Source organism: Chiloscyllium punctatum, chromosome 1 (assembly GCF_047496795.1).
Source record: "Chiloscyllium punctatum isolate Juve2018m chromosome 1, sChiPun1.3, whole genome shotgun sequence".
In the NCBI taxonomy this organism is placed as follows: domain Eukaryota; kingdom Metazoa; phylum Chordata; class Chondrichthyes; order Orectolobiformes; family Hemiscylliidae; genus Chiloscyllium; species Chiloscyllium punctatum.
The window spans coordinates 48,994,818-49,011,605 of record NC_092739.1 but is presented as its reverse complement, the minus strand read 5'-3'; the positions used below and the strand labels follow the sequence as shown (position 1 = coordinate 49,011,605).

Below are 16,788 nucleotides of genomic sequence, written 5' to 3'. Positions count from 1 at the left end.
AAAGAGAGAGAGAGGAAAGAGAGAGGAAAGAGAGAGGAAAGAGGAAAGAGAGAGAGAGGAAGAGAAAGAGAGAGAAAGAGAAAGAGAAAGAAAGAGAAAGAGAGAGAAAGAGAAAGAGAAAGAGAGAGAAAGAGAAAGAGAGAAAGAGAAAGAGAGAGAAAGAGAAAGAAGAGAGAAAGAGAAAGAGAGAGAAAGAGAAAGAGAGAGAGAAAGAAAGAAAGAAAGAGAGAGAAAGAGAAAGAGAGAAAGAGAAAGAGAGAGAAAGAGAAAGAGAAGAGAAAGAGAAAGAGAGAGAGAGAAAGAAAGAAAGAAAGAGAGAGAAAGAGATAGAGAGCAAGAGAAAGACAAGAAAGAGAAAGAAGAGAGAGAAAGAGAAAGAGAAGAGAGAAGAGAACGAAAGACCGAGGAGAAGAGAAGGAGAGAGAGAAAGAAGAGAGAGAAAGAGAAAGTAGAGAGCGAGGAAAGAGAGAGAGAAGAGAAAGAAAGAAGAGAAGAGAGAGAAGAAAGAAAGAGAGAAGAAAGAGAAAGAAAGAAAGAAGAGAGAGAGAAAGAAGAGAGAAGGAGAGAAAGAAAGAAAGAAAGAAGAGAAGAAAAGAGATGATGAAGAAAAAAGAATGAGAGAGAGAGAGAGAGAGAAGGAAGAGAAAGAGAGAGAAGGAGAGAGAGAGAGAGAGGGGGAGAGAGAGAGAGAGAGAGAGAGAGAGAGGAGAGAGAGAGAGAGAGAGAGAGAGAGAGAGAGAGAGAGAGAGAGAGACGAGGAGAGAGAGAGAGAGAGAGAGAGAGAGAAGAGAAGAAAGAAAGAAAGAAAGAAAGAAAGAAAGAAAGAAAAGAAAGAAAGAAAGAAAGAAAGAAAGAAAGAAAGAAAGAAAGAAAGAAAGGAAAGAAAGACAGAAAGAAAAGAAGAGAAAAGAAAAAGAAGAAAAGAAAAGAAAGAACCCCGCCAGGTTGTTGGGGAGAGCACTCCTTCTGCATTTGTTAAAAGGGGAGGTATCATAATAAATAGAAAAAATTTAAAAACCTTCAAAAGAAATAAAAATAAAGTGGATGGAGTAGACGAGCGCCAGGCTCCTCGGTTGAGGAACCCGCATGTTGTGTTATCACATCCACAAATATCTACTCCCTCCATCACTGACGCTCAGTAGCGGTTTGTACTATCTACAAGATGCACCGCAGAAATTTGCCAAAGCTCCTTAGACAGCACCTTAAAATCCATTACCATGGTGACCTAGAAGGACAAGAGCAGCAGATACCTGGAAACATCAGCTGCAGGTTCCCCTCAAAGAATTGCAATATATTTTTCAGATTTGACTCCCCCTTCATGAAGCCAAGTTGATACTGCTGATTGATCATTTTGTGATTCTAAATATCAGGTACTTAAAGGAGACAGTGGATACAATAGCAATCATCTTCCAAAGATCTGTAGACTCTGGAACAGTTACTGAAATTTGGAAGGTAACAAATATCACTCTAAGGAGGGAAAAAGAAAACAGAACTGCAGCATCATGTCACTAGTAAGGGAAAGTGCTACAATCTATATAATGAATGCGAGAAATGGACACTTGGATAATAAATGATTTGATTTAACATAATCAGCATGGATGCATGATTAGAAAATCACATTTGACAAAACCTGTTAAGCGTTTTCAGAATACATTAAAAAATTGATAAAGCAAAGTTAGTGGACACAGTAAAACTTTATGTTCAGGATCATACCTTTGATCCATTACATAAGGTCAGTCACAAAAATGAAAACACACGGGCTACGAGGAATGTTCTGGCGTGGATTAAGGACAAGAGGCAGAAAACAGTAAGATTAAATGGGTCATTCTCACTCTGGCAGACCATAGGATCAGCATTTGGATTCTAACTGGTCACAATATATATAAATAATTTGGATATAGGACTGAAAGTAATATCTCTAAGTTCATGAATGACATAAAGCTAGGTGCCATAAGGAAGATCCAAAAGTGGCTTCAAGAGCATTTGGACATATTTAGTGATTAGGTAAGAACATGGAAGATGGAATATAATGTGGATATATATATGACATATGTACAAAGCCACCTGGTGTCCTCACCAATAAGTCAATGGCAGCCAACCATGCAGGCGCAGAATGCAATTAAGCAAGCTAATATTAGCCTTTATTGCAAAAGGATCAGAGTTGAATAATAGCAATGTCTTGTTTCAGTTGTACAGAACCTCTCAGTTTTTGCCCCCTTGCCCTGGTGAGGTGGGTCATATTACTATAGGAAAACAGTGGAAAATTTACCAGACTTGTGCCCAGGATAGCAAGACTGCCCTAAGTGAGATTGGGCAAACTGGACCTGTACTCTCTAGAATTTCAAATAATGAGAGGTGATTTCATATAAACTTCAAAAATACTTAAAGGGATAGGCATGGTAGATGCAGCTAAGATGGCTCCCTAGTTTAGAAGTCCAGAACCTGGGGATACAATTTTCAAATGGGGGTTGGGGGGAGGAGTCACTTTGGATCAAGAGGACAACAATGGTTTATTTAAACCAGAGGATTGTGAATCTGGGAATTCTCCAGTCTTCAAGGTCATGGAAGGTCAGTCATTGAGCAAGTTTAACATGCAGTACATGAGGTGTGCGCGTGGAATGGGTGGCACTGACCAGGCATGAACCTGAATCACAGAAGGCTCATTGGGCTGGATTTCTTACTCCTGTTCCTTTGTTTCTGCATCCTACAAACAATGACAACCTTCAACATCACCTCGTGACATCAATGTTATTACTGAATTCCCCACTAACAACATTTTGAGGAATACTATTGACCAAGAAACAAACTGCAGCAGCATTATAAACAGTGACAACAGGTAAGAGCTTGTGAATTCTGAATGTAACTAATCTGCTGACTTTCCAAAGCCTGCTCACATCACAAGGTCACCCTGATCTAGAACAATTGCTGCTGATCCTACATTGTTGTGAGGTTAATTCCTTTCCTAATAGTATTAAGCTACAAGGATTGCAGCTGTTCACAGCAGCAGCTAACCTCCACTTTCACCCGTACAATCGGGAGTGGGCAATAAAGATTGGCCTTTTTGCATTCCATAAAAAGAATTAAAATATGCAGCCTTCTGTGATAGGTATCTCCCTCTAGTTCTCATTTCATTTGGCCAAGTCTAACATAAGGAAATAGGAGGAGTAGGATATGTGGCCTATCGAGCCTGCTCTACCATTCAACACCACCATGGGCTGATCTTTTGTGGACTCAGCTCTATTTACTCACCCCTTACTACAACTCTAATTTCTTTACTGTTCAAAACACATTCAATGAGGTAGCCTCAACTGCTTCACAGGGCAGGGAATTTCACAGATTCACCACTTTTTGGGTTAAGTAGTTCCTCTTCAATTTAGTCCTAAATCTGCTCCCCCTTATTTTGAGGCTATGTCCCCTAGCTCTAGTTTCACCCACCAGTGGAAACACCATCTCTGCTTCTATCCAATCAATTCCCTTCATAATTTTAGATGTTTCTATAAGATCACCCCTCATTCTATCAAATTCCATTGAGTCCAGTTCTACTCTCGTCAATTTCTCATAAAATAACCTTCTCAACTCTGGAATCAACTTAGTGAACCTCCTCTGCACTCCCCTCTAGAGCCAATACATCCTTTCTCAAGTAAGGAGACCAAACCTGTATACAGTACTCCAGGTGTGGCCTTTCTAGCACCCTCTACAGCTGCAGCTTAACCTATTTTGTTGTTGTTCCTACCAAAATGGATGACTTCACATTTATCGACATTGTACTCCATCTGCCAGATCCTTGCCTGCTCACTTAACCTATGTATATAGCCCTCTGCAGACTTTGCATCCTCTGTACTCTTTGCTCTACCACTCACTTTAGTGTCAAATGCAAACTTCAACACAGTATTCTTGGTCTAGATTCTAAATCATCTATATAAAATTGTAAACAATTGCGGTCTCAATACGGATTCCTGAGGGACACTACTAGCCTCTGATCAGCAACCAGAAAAGGACCCATTTATCCCCATTCTTTGCTCTGTTCGTCAACCAATCTTCTATCTACAGAGGAACCTTGATTATCCAAGAGATAGGCGGGCACTATTTCATTTGGATAATTGATTATTCGGTTAATTGATTTCCTCTGTGGCTGGGAGTTTTCTGTGCAGTCTGCTCCTGTTCAGGAAACTAAGCAGCAGCACACTGTACACGAGCCCCCGCCCCCAGTCTGATCTTGTCCACAATATTGATATGCAATATTCTATTAGCTCAGCTATTTTGGAGTCACCCGATTCCAGAATTATTAGCTATTGCCTTTACTATAATTGAATGTAAACAAGATTTTTGTTATTCAAATGTTGCAAAATTTATGTTAAACAAGTACTTATATTTAAGGCAGACCAGTAAGTTGAAATAATTCTAAGTCTTGTGCTGTGACAAGTTCAGAATGTAATAGAGTGAAAGTTGGAGTGCTGAACTGCAGATATACTTACATGAATCCAAGTATTAAATTAAGTTTACAAGTTACTGCTACATATTTTGAATTAGGACCAAGGACAACTAGCTACATTTTACACATAAGTATTGTGTGCACGTGCATTTAAGTTTGTTATGAATTGTTAAGAAAGCCTTCAATTCAAATATCACAGAAGGTCAAAGCGCTCAGGACCATAGAGACATTTATCATGGGAATGACAGCTAATTACTGCAGCTGTTGTTAACCACTGAGCTGAAATGACTAATGTGCAGTTCTAATCTCCTCAGACCTAGGCATTTTACCTGATCCATCTGTCAATACAACTCGTGATACCAATATTCTAGAATTAGAAAGTATCTGTCAAGTAGTCAGTGTTAAATGTGGCAATTTACTATTAAATGTAACAGCCCAGTTAGTAGAATACTCATTTGCAAAACCCTCTTAGTCAGAATGTATATTATTTCTAATTCTGGTAATGGGAAACTAGTGTAAAATCAACCTCAGTAAACAAGTATTCCATGATATATTTTTCAAAAGGATTAGAACAGCCTTGCAGAGCATGGGTTTTTGAAGCACTGAAATTGGAAATGTGAAGTCAAAACAAATTCCATTTACTTTTAGAACATAGAACATAGAACAATACAGCGCAGTACAGGCCCTTCGGCCCTCGATGTTGCGCCGATCAAAGCCCACCTAACCTACACTAAGCCACTATCCTCCATATACCTATCCAATGCCCGCTTAAATACCCATAAAGAGGGAGAGTCCACTACTGCTACTGGCAGGGCATTCCATGATCTTACGACTCGCTGAGTGAAGAACCTACCCCTAACATCAGTCCTATATCTACCCCCCCTTAATTTAAAGCTATGCCCCCTTGTAATAGCTGACTCCATACGCGGAAAAAGGTTCTCACTGTCAACCCTATCTAACCCCCTAATCATCTTGTACACCTCTATCAAATCACCCCTAAACCTTCTTTTCTCCAAAGAAAACAACCCCAAGTGCCTCAGCCTTTCCTCATAGGATCTTCCTACCATACCAGGCAACATCCTGGTAAACTTCCTCTGCACCCGTTCCAGTGCCTCCACATCCTTCCTATAGTATGGCGACCAAAACTGCACACAATATTCCAGAAGCGGCCGCACCAGAGTCTTATACAACTGCAGCATGACCTCAGGACTCCGGAACTCAATTCCTCTACCAATAAAAGCCAGTACGCCATATGCCTTCTTCACTGCACTATTTACCTGGGTGGCAACTTTCAGAGATCTGTGTACATGGACACCAAGATCCCTCTGCTCTTCCACACTACCAAGTAGTCTACCATTAGTCCAGTAATCCATCTTTTTATTACTCTTACCAAAGTGAATCACTTCACACTTAGCTACATTGAACTCCATTTGCCACCTTTCTGCCCAGCTCTGCAGCTTCTTTATATCCCGCTGTAACCTGCCATATCCTTCCTCACTGTCTACAACTCCTCCGACTTTCGTATCATCCGCAAACTTGCTCACCCAACCTTCTAACCCTTCCTCCAGGTCATTTATAAAAATGACAAACAGCAATGGTCCCAAAACAGATCCTTGCGGAACACCACTAGTGACGGCACTCCAAGATGAATCTTTGCCATCAACTACTACCCTCTGTCTTCTTCCAGAGAGCCAATTCCTAATCCAAACCTCCAACTCACCCTCAATGCCATATCTCTGTATTTTCTGCAGTAGCCTAACATGGGGGACCTTATCAAACGCCTTACTAAAATCCATATATACTACATCTACCGCTTTCCCCTCATCTACCTCCTTCGTCACCTTCTCAAAGAATTCAATAAGGTTTGTGAGGCACGACCTGCCCTTCACAAAACCATGCTGACTATCCTTGATCACATCATTCTTATCCAGATGTGCATAAATCCTATCCCTTATAATTCTCTCTAAGACTTTGCCCACAACAGAAGTGAGACTCACTGGCCTATAGTTACTAGGATTATCCCTACTCCCCTTCTTGAACAAGGGAACCACGTTCGCTAGCCTCCAGTCCTCTGGCACCACTCCTGTAGACAAAGAGGACACAAAAATCAAGGCCAATGGCTCTGCAATCTCCTCCCTTGCTTCCCAGAGAATCCTAGGATAAATGCAATCAGGCCCAGGGGACTTATCTATTTTCACCCTTGCCAGAATTTCCAACACCTCTTCTCTACATATCTCAAAGCCATCCATTCTACTTATTCGTGCCTCAGTATTCATATCGACAACAATGTCCTGTTCCTGAGTGAATACTGACGAAAAGTATTCATTCAGCGCCTCCCCAATCTCTTCAGCCTCCACACGCAACTTCCCATTACTATCCTTGATTGGACCTATTCCTTCCCTAGTCATTCTTTTATTCCTAACATACCTATAGAATGCCTTAGGGTTTTCCCTAATCCTACCAACTAAGGACCTTTCATGTCCCCTCCTTGCTGCTCTTAGCTCTCTCTTCAGGTCCTTCCGGGCTACCTTATAACTCTCAATCGCCCCTATTGAACCTTCACGCCTCATCTTTACAAAGGCCGCCCTCTTCCATTTAACAAGGGATTCCAACTCCTTATTAAACCACGGCTCCTTCACACGACCCTTTCCTCCCTGCCTGATAGGTACGTACTTATCAAGGACACTCAATAGTTGCTCCTTGAACAAGTTCCACATATCAATTACGCTCTTGCCTTGGAATCTACTTTTCCAATCCACACTGAAAAAGGGGAATGAAAGGGAAAGAAACATCAAAGAGTGATTATATAGACCTTAGAAGTGGTTATTAATCTATTTCATATTAATACATACATTTCTTTTCGACTCCATCAGTCACAGAAAAACAATGTTTTTCATTGCAGGTGATAAAATATCGAGTCAGTTGAAAACAGAATCATAACACTCTAGTAAAAATGACCACTTTATAACAGATGCTCATATTTGGTATTTACATCATTTTACTTATTTAAGAAATTAAGCACGTTCATGGGGAACTAACGAAATAGTTCAGCACTGCTGATGGAAGTAGTGTTGGACAATAAAGTACTTGTGATGATCTGTTATCAGTCACTGCAGTAGAAGACTACTTTCCAGCTTTGTCCTGGAGAAGAAACTGGTCTGCTCTAAGCATTCATCAAGCTCTGTTCCTGGCAGATAATTTCTCCAATCATCAAAGCAAATGGCCAAAATAAAAATGCAATGTGCCCAAAATTCCAGTGTTTTGACATGCAAATCAGTCAGTAGTTCAAAATTACACAACTGACATCACTTTCAACTTCAAGGCATGTCCTGCTCAAATTGTATCCATAAAACCAAGCACAGAGGAAGAGAAACATTTGAGCAATCTAGCTTGTGTTTTTTTTAAATGGGATGCAAAGTATCACTAGCAAAGCTAGCGCATGTTGCTCATCCCTAACTGCCCTCAAGTTGGTGTTGAGTGACTTACTTGATGCAAGAAAAACAAGCTCAGTCTACCTAATCTCCCATCATAAAACTCTCCACATCCTGGTCAATCTCTTCTGCAGCCTCTCCAGTGTAATCATATTGCTCCTATAATGTGGATTCCTGAACTGTATTCCATATTCTACCTGTGTACTAAAGTCTTGGCCAAAGCTGAATGTGGAAAATAATTGCTCGAGAAAGACAGGTAGTTTAGGTCTCATTAGGAAGAGGTACCATCAGTATAAGTAGTTTAGTTTAAAAGTTTGAGACCAGAAATGTTTGGTTAAAAGCCTGACGAGGTATGTGAAGCAGTGAATGTTTAAGTTTAGTTCATGAATGCTTCAAGAGGCGGCAATCAGGATTTTCAGAGTGGGGGAATTGAACCATGGTAAAACTCAAGCCTCAAAATGTGAAGCAGAAGGGAATGGTATCTGGAGTAAGTTGTTTAAAAGGAATGTTTTTGGTTTAAAAGCCATTATACTGTACAGAGTATACCAAAATCTTTAAATTTGAATTATATGTAAATAGCTGGTGTATTCTATTTTACCTTTATTTCTTTTATATATAACTACTGCTTTTTCAGCCTCCTGTCTATTTTCTTTGGTCAAACAAAAATGTGGAGCATTGCACATGTGTGTGGTGATAAGACACCTCATTAAAACTTAACAGAAATATGAGCTATTAAACCAGATATTAGCCTGGGATCTGCATTGCTCAGTAAAAACATCAACTAAAAACGTTTTTCATAACTCTACTGCCTGAAAAGGTCAAGGGCAGCATGCACATGGAAACATCACTTTAAATTGCTCTCAAGTCAACATCATCAGTCTTAAAAATAGACCATTGCTCCTCAGCACTGATGGGTTAAAATATTGCATCTCTAACAGCACAGAGGATGCATCTACACCAAATGGACAGCAGAGGTTCAAGAAGGCACATCACATCTTTTCCAAGACAACTAGGGATGAATAATAAATGCTGGCCTTGCAACCTGCATTCTGTGAATAAATGAAATAAAACTGAAAACTAAAAATATGAAAATTTAAAAAAAGTGAAATAAATCCTGACAGCAGGATTTGGACTGCATGCATTTTTCTGTATCACTTCTAGGAGTTGGATTCTTACAACAATATCATCTTATTCTCACATAGTGCCTTTAACATCATAAAACATCCCAAGACACTTCGCTGGACAGTGTTAAACAAAATCTGAGAGCACCAGATTGAATCAAATCATTGAAAGCTTGTTCACAAAGGCATATTTTAAGAAGTATTTTTAAAAAGGAAAGCATGGTAGAAAGCCAAGGTATGTGGGGTCTTTTCTAGAGATTAGGACCTCAACAACTTCAGGTACAATGCCTTGATAGTGCAATTAAAAGCAGGGATGCTCAGGAGAACAGAAACAGTGTTTTGAGTTGAAGGAGATTACAGGGGTGTGAATAGGGAGGGATTTGAAAATAAGGCTAACGAAAGCATGATAATTTTAAATTGTCTAAAATGAATTATAAAAGAAATCACCACTTTGCATCCACAAAAATAGATGCTACAGCATTTCAATAAGCAGTTCAACAGCATTGTTGTAAGGATTAGACTTTTCTACTTGACTGTTCCATACTAAGCAATGAATGTTTCAATTGCCAGAGCAAAAAAAACTGCGCATACTGTGAACATAGACATGTGTAAATGTTTCAATAGTTTAACTAACTAGGTCACACAATTTAGCAAGGTGAACTTCTACTCTTTTGGAAGTTCATACAGGTCTTTCAAAATCCTCAGATCTACTAACATCACACTTACCCGTTTATCAATATCTCCATGCTGTAGCTGAACAAATCGAGCACTGATGGCAGCTATGTAGCTCTGCTGATTTGAGAAGGCTACACGACCTGCACCTTTCGGGTACTTCAGCTCTGGGTCAGTGTCAATCCCTGCGTAACATACCCCACCATAAAGACGATCCATAATCATAGCTAGCTCCACTGCAGAAGAAATACAAAGGCTTTCAAACATAAACTGAAGTGAATATGCCTTTTACAAGAAGAACCGTGCACTTAAAAAAACAAATCAAGTCGAAGTCTAGTCATGTTGGTGACCTATTGATTAATATACATTCAATTATTTAACATCACAGTTCCTTATGGAAGATTAAAGTTACCACGGATCAAATCCTATGATCCTACTTTCTATTTGTTTCACTTTCAGAATCCGCCAATTAATTGACAGAAACTATTAAAACTGGCATAAAGCACAAAAACTGAGCATTTGTTTACTCTAAAAATAAAATCCATATTGATAATGAATTGTAATATTAACAAACAGCTGTAACAGTTCATTACAGTTCCAAAACAATATCATAAGCATTATAGATAAAACAAACTTACGCAGGCTCATATTATGCTTAATTTTGATTATAGCTTTCACATTAAAATTAACTCCAGATTACATGCCCAACTCATCAGTTCATGTGACATCAGAAAGGAAAATAACTTATTTTAGAACTATTAATTTTCACTGATTTACAATGGCAACTGGTTAGATTTTGACTACTGTCACTGAAATTTTCTGGATGGTGACAATGACTTACATTTGTAAAATACTTTAAAAGTATTCGAAGATTTTTGAGAGTCTTGGGGAAAAACTGACTGAAGGCAAAGGAAATGGTATGAGGAGAAATACCCTGAAATTTTGGCCAAATGAAGGATTACAGCAGGTTTTTTGAAGAGAATCCAAGTGGAGTGCAGGAGATATTTTGGAAGGAATTCCAGAACGTTGACTTTAAGTGGTTGAAGTCACAGTGGTTAGGTGAAGAAAAAAAGGGAAAAGGTGTGCAAAACAGCAGAATCAGAAGCAGCTTTAGTTAAACTTCTAATGGGCTGATGTGTGCTCTCCACAAATATCTTCCATACTGATTTCACCGTCAGAACTTTGAGCCAGGTATGTGCCCAGCACTTTATTGTTAAACTGTTTAATTTCTGTTGCAATTCAGCAATCACTCACCCATCTGCTTCCCTCCTTACCAATCAACCTCTACGGTACATTTGATAAGTCTGTGGATGGACGCTATGAAGAATCATGGTTCTAGGACAGGAAGACTCCCAAGGCTGCAGAAAGCTTTTTTTTTGCTGAGAGTGGGGGGTGTTATGTGCAGTCTTTAGCAATTGACCCATCACCTTTATATTGAAAACCTGCAGCAATGACCTCTGGTCTTTCCAAAGAAGCTGTGCTTATCTGAATGTCAGGTAAGCAATCTTGATAGTGGAAGGATCAAAGGACTTTGTTAACCAACAGCTTTGGCTATAACCAGCCATGTTGGCAAGCTCGGTTATCTAGCGACAGCATTTAGATAGCGAAGGGACAAGTAAAGTATATATGCAGGATTCACAAAGTGATTGAATGGTAAGCAATAAGGGAAGATATTGATACAGATGTTTGGACTTTATATTCTATGAAATTATAAGCAAGGCAGTTTCAACATCCTGGGCAAAGGAGAAGCATTTAAATAGGATGGTAAACCAATTATAGTAAAGGTTCCCAGATGCCAAGGAGGATAGGGAGAAAAATGTACTACATTCAAGATGACAGCATAAGTTTTTTAAAATAAAACTTTTATGGTGCTCTGGTCGTACAGCAGCAAGCCACAGACAGATTGAGATAAAGTTGTAGGATAAGCAATATGCATTCAGAGACTTGAGAGGATAGTTGAAACTCCAGTTTATTGGAAACGGGTTAAACAAACAGCAATCAATCATTTCTCATGACTGCGATGAAACCAGGCTCAAAAGCATATAGTTGCCTATTACACATTGGCATTAGTGTATTGTATATGGCAATATTTATTCAGCGTAATGAAGCATTGAAGGTTAAGACGTAAAAAATAAAAGATCATTTGATAGGTGCAAAGTAATTAACATTTTAAACAATATTCCAGTTACAGATATTTTTATAGTAGTTTGTTCTTTTTCTTACCAGCTCTCAGAGGGCGAGGAACCCCTCCTACAAAAATGGTTTTGCGTGGATCAAGAGGCTGTGAACCATCCATTACAAAGTCACTGTCACTTAGATTCCATGGTCGGATCTGAACCTAGTCAAAAGTCATATTAATCATAACTATTCCTAAACTAAAACAGTGGCACCATACTAAGCAAGATGTTGTTGAGCTTACACAAGACACTTGCTTGACCTCAGCTGATGCATTGTGTAGAGTTCTGGGTACCACATTATAGGATGTATGTAAACACGCAGGAGAAAGAGCAGAAATGGTTTACAAGAATGGCTCCAGGGATGAGGAACTTCAGTCATGAGGACAGAATGAAGAGGTTGGGATGTACATCATTCATATAAATCAGAATCAGCAAAAGGTTCCAACACTGATCGCTGGGAAACACCACTTTCAACTTAACTCCAATCTGAGAAATGCCCGTCTATACCCATCTTGTAGTCAACTTCTAATGCATACTGCCAAGGACCCATCGATTCCAATCATTTCTTGATTTGCTAGCCATATGACATTGTGTCAAAATGTTCTCCCTAAGTCCAAATATACAGCAACAGCACTACTTTCATCCATGGCCTATATCACTGTGTCAAAGAATTCAGGTGAGTTTGTCAGATATGACTTGCCCTTGACAAAACCATGTTGATTGTCTTAACAACTTATTTTTCACTAAACATATTTACCTTATCCCATATTATGGCTTCCATCAGTTTTCCCATGATCAATGTCAAGCTAACAGGTCTGTAGTTTTCTGGGCTATCCTTTGACCCATACTTAAACAATGGTGTCACATTTGCAATCCTGCAGTCCCAATTAACCCTGCAATTAGAGCAGTCTGGAAAATTTCTGCCAACAACTCTGCAATTTGCTTCCTTAACTCTGTCAGCAATCCAGGATGCATCCCATCCCAACCTGGCAACTACTTTACCTGGCACCCTGCCAGCCTTTTTAGTACCTCTTCTTTATCACTATATTGTTCAGTTGCTCAACACCCATGTTTTCAACTAGGTTACTGTCATCAATTTGGCAAAGACAGAAGCAAAATATTTATTTCTTACCTCTCCTTCAGTGAGCAGCTTACCTGGCCTGTTCCTCATTGGTCCTACTCTACCCGTCACTAACCTCTCATTATTAATATTTTTGAAGAATAGTTTACTATTTGTTTTAGTAAAGCCTGGATCCTTTCCTCTTAGTCTTCCTAATTTCAACTTTAGCCTCTCTCCTGCATTTGAAAAACACTTCCTGATTTCTACTATTATTATTATTCCAGTATGCATCAAATGCCTCCTTCGTTTTCCTTATATGCTTAAAGTTACCAGAGATCCTTTATAAACCTATGCGCTCTAGTTTTGGACTCCTCCACCCTAGGAAAAAGACCTATCCATGCCCCTCATGATTTTGCAAACATCAAAAGGTCACCGATCAGCGTACAACACTCCAGGGAAAAGTGCCCTGGCCTAATCAGCCTCCCCCGATAACTCAAATCCTCCAGTTGCGGCAACACCCCTTGTAAACTTTTCTGCACTCTCTCAAGCTTAACATCTTTACAGCACCCACAAAGATCACATTTTAATTAGTCCTGAACCAGGAGAAACCTATGAAGTGTGGCTGATATAATATGTTGCAGTGATTTAGTGGCTCAGGTGTTACAGCTTTTCTTTTTGAACAGTTCATAAAATGCATTTGAGTTCGAGATTAGATTATAACGAATATCACTAAGAATTGTGTTTTTCTTTTTTGCCAGACCTGCTACCAGTGTCAGCCATGGCTCAGTTGGTAGCACTGCTGCTGAATCACAAGGTTATGGGCTGAAATCCTACTCAAGTAATATTCTCTAGTGTAATCTCAAGGTTGCATTGTTGAAGATGATATCTTTCCAATGAATGTTAGACCAAAACTTCTGTCTGCTCTCTGAGATGGATATAAAAACATTGCTTGCCACTATTTCAAAAGATGAGCAGAGAAGCTACACCCAATGTCCTGGCTCGCGGCCAATAATTGTCCTCATCATCACATTGCTGTTTCTCGGAACTTTGCAGGTAGAAACTGGCTGCCATCTTTCCTATATTAGAAGGGCGACTGCACTTCAAAAGTGCTTTAGTGGGTATTATAAAGCTACAGCTATATAAATGCAGTTTTCATTTGACCAAGACTTCTACCTGCATGACTGAATGTACAAAGGTGGTTTGAGGGACAGTTACTTTATTTTCACATGTATCGGGCAAGGTGGCAAAGTTAAGCATCCCTCCAAAAGCAGTATTACAAGGGACAGGAACTTAGTATATGTGGTTTATGGGCAAACACCAGTTTTAACCAATGGTCCCATTCAGCAATATGATTATGAAACAATTTGAATGTTCCTGTACAGAGCATGCATTAATTAATGCACATGTAGACTATTAACAAATTGTTTAAGGTTCTGCATGTTTAAACAAATCACCCATACTGAAAGCAATGAGAGAATATGTAGATTTTAACTTTGTGACATTGTAATGTCAGTGTAGGATTATAATGCAAAACACATGGCAACTTGGTTGTAACATACATGACTTAACAGGTTTTGGTTCAGACGGCACTGTTTTGGATGTATGGTAATGGCAATAAATTGGAGACAAATAATTATGGGACTGTACTAGCACAAATGAAGAAATCAATTACATTTACACAGCTCTTCACTGAAGTGCTCCACTGACTAGTTGATGTTTTGTTAGTGGGAAGCTGAAAAAAAAAGTTTCAATCTCATTTAAGAGCTAATTCATATCCTACATAATGTGTTGGGAAAAACAGCTCCATTTCACTTCTGTGACAAATGGCACTGCAGCAACGAAGAAAACTCAACATTCCAGCAAAAACAAAAATACTCTGACTCAAGCAACCAGTAATATTTCACCAAAGGTCAATTCACCTATTTTGCAATATTAATAGGTCCACTAAGAAATCCCACAAGCAGGATCCACACTACCAAAATCTAAAAAGCTGTTCTTTGGGTCATACCTGTGTAGTAAGTTTTTATGAAATCCACCTATTTTATCCAGATATTGTTTACACACAAATAGGCTAACAGAGTTAAAAAGGTTAGGTCTACTCACTTACAGTAGAAGGGAATAAGCTGCAGTTCTTTGCCAACTATTATGTCTCTATACAGCATAAATCATTTCAGTAAAAGTATTATGGTCATAACCAGCTCATGCAATTTGAGCTATGAAATCAAAAAAATCCTGACAATATTTAATTAAAAAAGTTGAATTACCAATTAACAAATTAGATTAGATTAGATTCCCTACAGTGGGAGAATAGGCACTCTGGCCCAACAAGTCCACACCAACCCTCCAAAGAGTAACCCACCCAGACCTATTTCTTTCTGACTAATGCACCTAACACTATGGGCAGTTTAGCATGGCCAATTCAGCATGGCCAATTCACCTGACGTGTACATCTTTGGACTGTGGGAGGAAACAGGAGCACCCAGAGGAAACCCACACAGACATGGGGAGCATGTGTAAACTCCACACAGACAGTCGCCCAAGGCTGGAATCGAACCCAGGTCCTGGCTCTGAGGCAGCAGTGCTAACCACTGAGCCACCATGCCAAGCTGGCATGCACTACTGAATGCACTATAGTTACTGAACGTGGCTACTCAACTTTAGCATTTTACTGTACCAATTGGTAGAATCCTTATACTTTCATGCAGTTAGTAACAGGAATATTTGAAAAAATGTAAACTTCAGCCGAGGTTTTTCAGTTACAGGACCAATTGTAGAAATGCCTGACAAATTATATCTATTGTGCTTTTTAAAATTTCCAATCTAAACAGGTTTAATGAACCAAATGCCACATCCTGAAATGCACTCATACCTAAATTTTCCACTGTAAGTTGTTCATACCTATGTTGATCTTGTTCTAAACCATTTGTTTTACAGTATTTTGTACAGCAATACATACATAAAATATTTACACATAAAATAGATGAAGTTAGCTGCACCACTGATCGGCAACCACTTCTATGGGGCTTTTACAGACTCTCTTTGGATATTTCAATCAACCAATAAGTCATCCTACTTTGAATGAAAGCCAAAGCTGTACTGCCGGATAACACATGCAATAATTCTTCAAGGTTATCTATTTCCATTCTACTAGAAATAATAGGACCAATGCAAATCATTGACAGAAATATCAAAAGTAAGAAATACCTATAATTACTAGTAAAAATTAGATTAGCTAGAAATAAAACATGTCCAGACTGTACTAAAGGTATTCGAATTCTAAATATTTCTAAAATTGGAACTAGACTTATGCTTGCTCCTTCACAAAAGGATACACATCTGTCTTCCCAATATCCGCCAAGTTCTGAATATTTGTGGCTAAGTGCTAAAATGTGTACTTCTATCCATGCCTCTGCTATTTACACTCACAATAGCTAATTGTTTTCATAGTCAATCCACATTCATTGGCTGCGAGAAGGCAGCGTTGCTCTGGAATATTGAGCCTGGCCTTGGCAGGAAGCAGTGCCAGCAGAACCACTGGGACCATGAAATGCATGGATATCGTGAGACTAAAAAATCATATTGGGGTGAGCACAGTAAGCTTATTCTGTAGTGACTGCAAAATGCCATGCTTCCCCCAGAACCCCAATTCAGAATGGTACATGTGCTGGATCTCAAGAAAACAGGATTCAAAGTCCAGGTGGACAGTGTGAATTTCTGAGGATTGCCGTTTTGTGTCGAGTGTGTGATGCATTTGTTGAATGAAGAGAATGATGTGGACTGAATAAACTTATTGCTACAGCGTCAGACTATCTACATTGAGGGGAGGTCCGCTGATGATCTAGCCACAGATCCTGCAAGATGAACAATCACTTTTGTGGGGACAGAAGGTGTCGCT

The 16,788-nt window shown here is 39.2% G+C and overlaps 1 protein-coding gene across 2 annotated transcripts in view; it reads right to left on the bottom strand.

The window, feature by feature from the left end:
* The window catches only part of cpeb2 (cytoplasmic polyadenylation element binding protein 2), a 128,206-nt gene that overhangs the window by 15,701 nt on the left and 95,717 nt on the right, over window positions 1-16,788 (bottom strand). For both annotated transcript variants that reach the window (XM_072555938.1, XM_072555949.1), the window contains 2 exons: window positions 11,880-11,994; window positions 9,711-9,892 (listed from right to left, as the gene is read on the bottom strand). In XM_072555938.1, coding sequence (XP_072412039.1) covers window positions 9,711-9,892; window positions 11,880-11,994 — 297 coding nt within the window. The remainder of the gene's footprint in view (window positions 1-9,710; window positions 9,893-11,879; window positions 11,995-16,788) is intronic.